This window comes from Canis lupus, chromosome 1, assembly GCF_048164855.1.
Source record: "Canis lupus baileyi chromosome 1, mCanLup2.hap1, whole genome shotgun sequence".
NCBI lineage: Eukaryota > Metazoa > Chordata > Mammalia > Carnivora > Canidae > Canis > Canis lupus.
Window position 1 is genome coordinate 58,423,968 of NC_132838.1, and position 9,759 is coordinate 58,433,726.

General features: G+C 51.6%; 1 protein-coding gene across 2 annotated transcripts; it reads left to right on the plus strand.

Annotated features, from left to right (window-relative positions):
* The first annotated feature begins 708 nt into the window (after positions 1 to 708).
* VGLL2 (vestigial like family member 2) lies at positions 709 to 8,702 on the plus strand. Of its 2 annotated transcripts, XM_072831590.1 has the most exons (4): positions 709 to 1,011; positions 3,255 to 3,567; positions 5,654 to 6,172; positions 7,482 to 8,702. In XM_072831590.1, exons 1-4 carry the CDS (start codon positions 931 to 933, stop codon positions 7,520 to 7,522), a joined length of 954 nt encoding a protein of 317 aa, XP_072687691.1. In that variant the 5' UTR covers positions 709 to 930; the 3' UTR covers positions 7,523 to 8,702. The 2 variants fall into 2 exon arrangements, with proteins under 2 accessions (XP_072687691.1, XP_072687698.1); XM_072831597.1 differs by lacking the exon at positions 5,654 to 6,172.
* The last annotated feature ends 1,057 nt before the right edge of the window (positions 8,703 to 9,759 follow it).

The following is a 9,759-nucleotide window of genomic DNA, read 5'->3' on the forward strand; positions in this document are numbered from 1 at the left end:
GAACAGCGCCGACGGAGCGGGTTTGGGTGCGGGGACTCGGAAGAGCGTGTGTCGGGATCGAACTCGAACGGTGTCGAAGGGACGGACCCCGCGGAGCGGACTGGGGGTGTGGGAGCGGGCGCCGGGTCCCAGGAGGTGCGGCGGGCAGTGCTCACCGGCTTCAGCCGCGGCATCCCCCGCCCCCGCCCCGGGGGGAGCTCCTCCGCACCCGCCAGGAGTCTCCGGACACCTGTCGGAGCAGACGCGGATCCCCCGGCGGATTCCTGGGGAGAGCGCATCCCTCCCGGCACCCCGCGGAGGCCGAGCCGGCCACTCCCGGGCGCACACGCTCTCCGCCTCGGGCTGGAGCCCGGGGCTCTCCCCAGGACCCCCGCCACCAGGCACCACACTTCCCCAGGTGTGAGCGCCCCTCTCGCCCCCTTCGGCGCTCCCCGCTCCCTCCCCCCCTCTCCGTCTCTCTCGGTCGGTCTCTCGCTCTCTCCAGCTTTAGCCTGGGAATCCTCGGGGCTCAGCACGGAGCTGCGCAGCGCGTCGCCCGCGGGTCCCCCAGCTCGCCGCGGGGGAGCCCCGGGGAAACACGCCGGGAGCCCCCTCGGGCCCGGTCCCCGGCTCCCCATTGGCGCCCCGGTCCCCGCCCCCTCCGCGGCCCGGAGTGGCGTCAGCACGCCAGGCGGGCGTGGGGTTTAAATGCCCACTAGCGGGAGCTCCGGGCGCTTCTATCCCGGAGCGCGGTCGGGGCCGACGTTGCCGGCTGGGAGCGGAGCCTGCGAGCGGGAGCGGGAGCGGGAGCGGGAGCCCGAGCCGCCGAGCGCGCTGCCCGCCGCCGATGACTCGGGAGCTCGGGTGCAAGCGCCGCCCATGCAGCATCTCTGCGCTCCGCGGACCGAGAGTTGATGAAAAACCGCTTAGCCGTCTCCGCTGCGGGGAGCCATGAGCTGTCTGGATGTTATGTACCAAGTCTATGGTCCTCCCCAGCCTTACTTCGCAGCCGCCTACACCCCCTACCACCAGGTACGTGTCTCCTCCCGGCCGCGATCCCGGAGATGGGGGGCGGGGGTCCCCGCTGGCGGGAGCCCCGCCTGGACCCCGAGGTCCGGGGCGTGCTTCCAGCGGGGGAGCCCCGGCGATGCGGGCCTGCCGGCGCTGCCCGCGGGAGGTTGAGCCAACCCCCTTTCAGCCTGTGCACTTGCTCCCTCGGGAAGGCGGCTAAGCGCGTGCCCCGCTCCTGCGGGGAGCAATCGCCCGAGGATCGCGCGAGCTGGACGGTCTCCTTGGAGTTTGTCGGACTCCAGATTCTTCCGTGCGGGTGAGGGGAGATGCGAGCAAAGCTCCCGCAGGGATAACCCAGCTTTGGTCTCAGAGGTGAGAGCGCCGAGAGAACAAAAGCCAAGACGTGCCTCTCTTGCCTCTCTATCAAAAATGCAAAGACCTGCGTTCTCATTCCTGCAAGTTTATCTAAGGAGGAGCTTCCCTCCCCCCCCGCCCCCCACCACCACCGTTTCAGTTCTCAGGGGATCAGGCCAATTCATTCCCGAACCAGAGAATTCGTTACAAAGGGAACTCGTGAAAGCGTGGGTTTTATAATCTCTGCTCTGCAAAATTCTGGGATTATTGGGGTGCAATTGACCTGGCCGAGGCGAGCTTCAGAGATAATATTTCGCATTTCTATGACCCGAGTGGCTGCATCGGGCTGTCCTGCAGGCCACTGACCCACCTGTAAAGAAGACCACTTAACCCCGTTTCCACAAACTCTTGACGATTTAATTATTCCAATTTCTCTCGTCTCCGGGCTGGGTCTGGGCGACCCAGTTTTTCTTTCCACTTCCTCAGCTGATATTGTAAAAACTGAAGACCGCAGTCCAGCAAAAGAATAAGATCACACACCCAGGGGTCCGTAGGGGTCAGGAACAGGTTCCAGAGTGACGGGCCTGGACTCCAGTCCCAGAGAGAATGAAATATATCCGGACCCCCGGCCCAAGTTTTTAACAATTTTCCTTGCAAATTCAGAATGTCTATTCAAATTTTTTCTGTTGAATTAAGAATGGAAGGAGTAGGCTTTGCTTTTTGCTTTTTTCCTTCTACCTTCCCCCTTTTAAAAATTCCCATCTAGGAGTTTGTTTAGTCTCACAATATTAATTTGGGGGAATCACCAGAGTCCCTCATTATAAGCCAAGCGGAAAGTGGTGGAAGTGGTGATCCTTCTAAGTAACCAGTCTTTTTGGCTTCAGCTTCTGAGATGGCTCCTTCCCAGGCTGGTAATATTGCAAAGAGAGGAAGGAGATGGGTTGGTTTTCTGTCTGTTTGGTCCTTTCTTCTCCCTGACCCTGCACCAACCTATTCCATTAAGATCTCTGTTCAGTTTTGCATGATCAGCCCACTTTGAGGCCATCTCTGCCTTCGTAAATGCGTTAGCACTGCATTCAGCCTATTGCCCATTTCTAAGAAAATATTTCAGCAGCTACACTCGGCTTTTAGAATCACTACCGGACAGTCACAATTTACCCAACCTCACAGCTAAGATCTTCTTCTTCCTTCCTTCTCCTTACTTGTTTCCTCAATGGGCATAGAGACGCCGAGGGTTCTATCCTCATAGCCCACTTACTCAAAAGATGATCTCTTTAAAAACAGCGATAGACTTTTAAGTGGACAATTTATGGGCGACCAAACAAATATCAAGTTGCACTTATTAACATGATCCATGTCAGGATGTTATTCCACATTTTTACCCCACAAGATTCTTTCCTAAATGGAACTATCTCACACCTCCGTGGCAGTTTTTCTTTTACATTCCTGGCTATGTGGCGTGGATTTGGGTATTTTCATGCTCCATCAGGATAATGCTTAAATCTTGCATCTTGTGCATCTGCCCTGGATTCTTAGGCAGGGGACATTCAGGCCCTAACTGGACTTGGGTGCCCTTTATCCTTGGAACCTGATTTTAAAAATATATCTGCCCTGAGCCTGGCTTTGCGGTCAAACTCAGCTCATATCCTGGCATCTTCTGGGATTTTTCCCCCTGACATCTTCAGAGAGCTTTCCCTGTGGTCTGGCAGCAAGTCTGGGGAGACGGAGACACCAAGGAGGGCAATCCGCCTCTCAGAAGCTCACCGGGTTACTGACCATAGGGCTTAGGCCTGGTTCCTGGGGCGGGGGGGCCCTCTTCCCATACCTTAGAGATCTGAAGGAGTGGAGTGGGAACCCAGTTTGCCATCTCTTTTGAAAGTGACCTCTCTGTTCTTTCTCTCTTTGAGCAGAAACTAGCCTATTACTCCAAAATGCAGGAAGCCCAAGAGTGCAACGCCAGCCCCAGCAACAGCACCGGCAGCGGCAGCTCCTCCTTTTCCAGCCAAACTCCAGCCAGTATCAAAGAGGAAGAAGGCAGCCCAGAGAAAGAGCGCCCACCAGAGGCGGAGTACATCAACTCCCGCTGCGTCCTCTTCACCTATTTCCAGGGGGACATCAGCTCGGTGGTGGACGAGCACTTCAGTAGGGCCTTGAGCCAGCCTAGCAGCTATTCCCCGAGCTGTACGAGCAGCAAAGCACCCAGGAGCTCCGGGCCCTGGCGGGGTGAGTAAAGGGCCTGCTGCTGGGCGCCGGGAGAGAGGCTTCTTGGCCTGGGGCCCACCTACGTGGGGGAGGGGGGCCGCCCGAGGAAAGGCAGCGGAAGGAATACTGGGCTGCCTATAGGAGGTGAGAAGGGGCCTATGGGGTGGGCAAGTAAAAGGAAGGAAGGAAAACAAAATTTCTCCTTGAAGAGACAGGACAGAGCAGTGACCTAGAAAAAACACTAGCCTTGGAATTGGGAGACCTGGGTTTTCCTGTTGGCCCTACCACTCCCTAGCACTATGACCTTGGGCAAGTCTCTTAACCTCTGTGAGGTCACTCTATTTACTGGTCTCTAAAATTAGAATAATACCCGCCCTCTTAACTATCCCTGGAGATGGCAGTAAGGACAGATAGAAAAATGTATGTAAACATGCTGTGGGAATGCGAGGTTCCCAACACTCTCCCAAGGCACAAGGAAGATCTTCATCTACAACAACTTTCAGGACACTTAGTTCCTGAAAATTTGCCCAGAGGAAAAAGTCCTAGACCCCACTGTAAGCAAAACCTGCTGAAGAATGTCTCTTAAAATTTATATATGCTTTTTTTTTTTTTGCCATGTTTCTATTACCTAGGAAATCTTGAAGCAGAAAATGTCTTTCAGTGACCAAAGAAATAAAAATTTAGGTACAGCCAAAACATCTCTAAGAGTTTTCCCCAAACACATCCCCTCTTTATTGTTCTACTCATCTCACAAAGCACTGCTTTATCTAGCCTGGGACAATGATTTATTGGTCAAGCCAACTAAATCTCCCTTCTCTTCTGAAATCTCAATCTCCTTTTATTTCCAAGACAAGGGTGGGGGTAACTCTTCGATAAACATTCTCACTAAACTTAATTTCTGATGTGAACCAAGCTGAGAAATGAGGACTTTGTTATAAAAAGGAAAACCAATATGGGAGGGGGAATGACAACCCTCACCCTCTCTTTTTTTCCTTAAGAGTGTGTGACACTTTGTGTAAGCCTTGCCTAGACAAGATCTCAAATCATTAGTTTTGAATACAGAACATTCTTTTGATTCTCCAGTCGCCTAAATGTGTTTAACAGGAAGACTGTTCACAACATAAATTGCATTTTCACCGCATTTTTAATTCTGTAGTATGTGATGCAGATGCCTTCCCCAGAGGAGGTGCTAAGTCAAGGCCTCTGGAATTAAATATCTTTCTTTCCCGCCCTTCCCACTACAGGTGACAAATTTGATCTATGTGCTGTTCTCTTAAAATGCTTCCCGGTTGGAGGAGTCAACCGTGATATTGGCAATAATAATAATAATAATTATTATTATTCCTGGCGTCCACACTTTAAGGAACCAGTGTTAACTAATTAAAACTTAAAAGATCTGTCCCTGTGTGTCCCTCTGCAAATAATACAGCTGCCCTTTTAATAGGTCTAGTTTACTCTTTTGCTTGAGTTCTTGGAAAAAAAAATATTTGAAAGAAGGTTTCTAGAAAGGAGGCTAATAATAGCAAGACTTTGAAATATGTCGATGGACTTCCAGTCTATCAGAGGCCTTGGAGGGGCACATTTTCTGGAGCTGGGGAGGCTGAAACGCGAGAGGGGGTAGTGGAATCGCGAGGCGGCTGACCAAGAGTGGGAAGAAGTATCTTTAGCTTGGGGAGAGGCTGCGGGCTGGGACCGGGAGCAAGACCGCGTCTACCCCCCAGCCAGCAGAGCCTGGAGTCGGGGGACCCGCTCTCCACCCCAAAACTGGAGTTGAGGAGGGGGGGGTGTCTCCGGCCTCTTCCTCTCCCAGTGCGTCCTGGGGTGTGCGCTCTGGAGATTCCGTGGAAGCGGCCCTCCTTCCCAAAGGGTTCCCCCCACTTTGCCGGGCCCGTAACCTGGAATTCTCAGGCTGCAGCATCTCGTGCCCCTCCCCGCCCCGCGCGCGCCCCGAAAGGCGCCGCCCCAGAGCCGCGCCGGGGGGTCCGCGCCCCCCGCGCCCCGCGCGCCCCGCGCGTTCAGCTCCCCCGCGGGCGGGGTGGGCGCTTCCCCGGCCCCGCGGTGACGCGCCCCTCTCTTCCTTTGCTCCCCCCGCCCCGCCGGCCCGCAGACGGCTCCTTCCCGATGAGCCAGCGCAGCTTCCCCGCCTCCTTCTGGAACAGCGCGTACCAGGCACCGGTGCCCGCGCCGCTGGGCAGCCCGCTGGCCGCCGCGCACTCGGAGCTGCCCTTCGCCGCCGCCGACCCCTACTCGCCGGCCGCGCTGCACAGCCACCTGCACCAGGGCGCGGCCGAGCCCTGGCACCACGCGCACCCGCACCACGCGCACCCGCACCACCCGTACGCGCTGGGCAGCGCGCTGGGCGCCCAGGCCGCCGCCTACCCGCGGCCCGCCGCCGTGCACGAGGTCTACGCGCCGCACTTCGACCCGCGCTACGGGCCGCTGCTGATGCCCGCGGCCTCCGGGCGCCCCGCCCGCCTCGCGCCCGCCCCGGCGCCCGCGCCCGGCAGCCCGCCCTGCGAGCTCTCCAAGGGCGAGCCGGCCGGCGCCGCGTGGGCCGCGCCCGGGGGACCCTTCGCCAGCCCCGCGGGGGACGTGGCCCAGGGGCTGGGACTCAGCGTGGACTCAGGTAAGCGGGAGAGGGAGCTTGGCCTCCCCGGACCCCTCCTGCCCTGTGTCCGACCCTGGGCTGAGCCCCGGACGCCCCTAAGCTCCCCTTGGAGACCCCAGTGACCTTGTGGCCCGCAGGGCTTCCGCAGACAGGTGGCCCAGTGTCATCGGTGTGGGCAGAATGGCAAAGAGGGGCACTGCCCTAACCTGGCTGGAAAATATAAGAGGATTCCCCCAAAAAATTTTGAATAAATAAATAAGTATGAATAAATGAGTAATCCGCTGGAAAGGTTCTAGCTCTGCGCTGTTCAATCCTGTAACCGCCAGCCACGGGTACCTGTTGAGCCCTTGCAACGTGGCTAGGACGAACTGGGATGTGCTGTACGTGCATAATACACACTGGATTTCAAAACTGTGTGCGAGGAAAAAAAATGTAAAATTCATCTCACCAGTATTTTTATGTTGATTGCATGTTGGAATACTTTCGACACATTGAACACATCAGGTCAAATAAACTATATTGCCAAGATTAATGCTCACCTGGTTCTTTTTACTTGTTTCCAATGTGGCTGCTAGAAAATTTAGAGTTATGCCTGTGGCTCCCATTGTTGTTTTTATTGGACAGCGCTGATCTAGAGGACCTAGAGCTAAGAGTGTAGTTCAGGATCTTCTGCCTTCTGGGGGAGGGAGGGGGCAGTATTGTCTCCTAGTGACAGTTCTAAGGAAGGAAAAATGTGATTCTCATATCAGCCGAATAACCAAATTAAACAAGTCTCTTAAAATGTAAAGCTTAAAGAGAATGTGATTTCGATGAATATATCGAGTTCCTGGTTTAACGAGTTGCATTCGAAAGGGACATTCGAATAAGGGTTTACTCTTCTGCTTCCTTTATTTTTAGGGCAGAACCCCAAAATGATTATACTATAAATGCAATTGTTGGCTTGTAGTCTTGCCCACCCGCCCTTCCTTCAGGTGAAGATTTGACATTTCTGTTTGCTTCGCTTTTACTTCCATTCATGCCCTTTAGAAGAATTCTGTGACATTCACAATAAAACAGTGGTGTTTGTCTTTTTCTCTTTCCTTAAATACCTGTGCCTTCCCGCCCCCAATCCCTTCTCTCTCCCTCTCTTCGCTCTGTCTCTCTCCCTCTCCCTCTTTCTTTTGTTTTCTCTCTGTTTTCAGGTTTGCAGCCTCAGGACAAAAGCAAAGATCTGTACTGGTTTTAGACAGCCCACCTTGCTCCCCGTAGGTCTCTGCATAGCGCAATTGGTGACTCTCAGAGCTGGAATCAGAGTGGGTTTGTAACAGCTTCTGATCTTGGTTTGCAGCTCGTCGTTATTCCCTCTGTGGTGCGTCCCTCCTGAGCTGATCTGCTGACCCCGGGTTCCCCCTTCCCTTTCCCTTCCGACCAGCCACGGAGGCTCAGCATCTGGGCCTCTCACTTCATGGATGAGGACACGGGGGAAGGCAGAGACTTCAAACTTCTCCGTGTATTGAGAAAACCAAAACATACATCTACAGAAGTTTTGTCTAACAATAATTCCTTCCGCGGAAAGAGCAGATCCAAAGACTCTGAATCATGTTACAAGCCTTCCGGGCAGATCACTGGAAATATCTGCAGTGATCTCACTTAGGTGATATGATGCCATAAGTTTTCTTGAAAAGAGGAGGGGGGAAAAAGGGACTTTTTTTGGTGTGAATATTTTTTATGCTGATGTGAATTATGTCATTAAGTGGTGTGACCATATAGCACTACTGATGTCAGTATCCTCACATTTAAAATGTATTTGTATTTGCATCGAAGACTGTGGTAGAGAAGTAAGAGGCCACTTCCTTCTTCCTCACCTCATAGCCTCCAGCTCCCTTCATGCCCACTCCCTCTCTGCAACACCCACTCCAGACACAAAGACACACTTTTCATTTGGACTGTGAACATGGAAGCCTCAGCCTAAATGTGAGTGGCAAGTGGCTTATCTGAAGCCACCTGCCCAAGTCTTACTGAAATGCAGCTGTTGTAAGGACAACTGTTTGAAAACTCCAGAAATACATCGACCAAGGTGGCACTTCCCAGTGTTTGGCACAACAATTGCAATTGCACTGGATCTATTTTATATATGTGTGTGTGTGTGTGTAGATATATATCCTATTTTTTACGAGGAACATTTTACGATGAAAGAAGAAACTCTTCTCTGCCTTCTCCTACAAATTCCATCTCTCCTTCCATCCTCCTCTGGATGAAAAAAAAAAAAGCAGCAAGGAACCCCAACTGCCTCCATGAAGAAGAACCAGGAATCGCCACAAGGGGAAGAAATGTCCATGGAGTCTCCAATACCTCGAATATTCCTCTCAGTCTCTATGGTCACTTTTTGGTCACTTTAATTTTGGCACAGGGGAAGGGGTCCACGGGTGGGCAAAGCTGCAGGTGACGAGGAAGAAGAAATGAACAGTAAAGATGTCTCTTTACTACAGGGTCGCTGTGTTATTTCATAAAAAGAAAATAAATGTCTTAGTCTTTCTCTAGTGGAATAAAATAATTTATAGTAGTACAATCTGATGTCAGTAACTAATGTTCCATTAATTATATATATATATACATATATATATGTGTGTGTATATATATATATACACACACATATATATATAGTGCTTTTTGGTTTTCCCAAGTGTTTGCCATTCTGTGAAACCCATTCACCCTTTGCCACCTCGCATCAACCCCAGAAGTGAGAAGTTAGGTATCCCACCTCTGTTTCACACATGTGAAAATTGTGGCCAGCAGAAGCCCACGGCTTCCCTGTCCAACATTCACTAGGTTGAAAGTAGAGATGGTACTAAAAGCACGACCTGGACACTGTTCAGTCAGGAACACATTTATTACTCTCCAGAAGAGACTTGTTGTTCCTTCTTCAATTCCAGACTCTTAGGGCAGTAGTCAGTTTTAAAAGTGTCTTTGAAACATTGGTGATATTACATTTTCATAAACTAGGCTAAGAAACCAAACCTACCAGTAGGCAAAAAAATAAATAAATAAATAAATAAATAAATAAATAAATAAATAAATATTTTTTAAAAAAATTTTTTAGAAAGGAAGGAAGAAAGAGATTGATTATTAAGAAACTAATGGTCTTTTCTCTTAATTTCCTCTTGATGCCAACATTGTGTTCATTCACTGAAGGGCCCAAAAGAAATGTTTTGTGTTCTGTTCAAATTGCCCTTCTAGGTTGTTAAAGCATAAAAAGAGTCCGAATCTTGACCTCTGTTATAACATGAGAAACAAACCCAATTTATCTTGGATAATAGTCTCAAGAGTTGGGGGCAGTAAGGGACCTTACTCGGAGTATGGCTTAGCGGAGCCACCCATCCCCTCTTTCTATCATTTTGGTAGCTGTGAAGTAGATTATGATCATCCCAAGATCCTATGCCTGGTTTTGCTTATATGGAAGGTACTCTCTGATTATGCGGCATCGGATGTGATGGCACTGCAAATAACCAATGCTGAGTGTTCATCAGACCCTAGTCAGAGGGCTTCGTATGCAGGTTAACTCATTTAAGTCTCTTTCCAGTGAGACAACTGAAGCTCACAGAGGAGAAGTAAGTTGCCTAGTCACA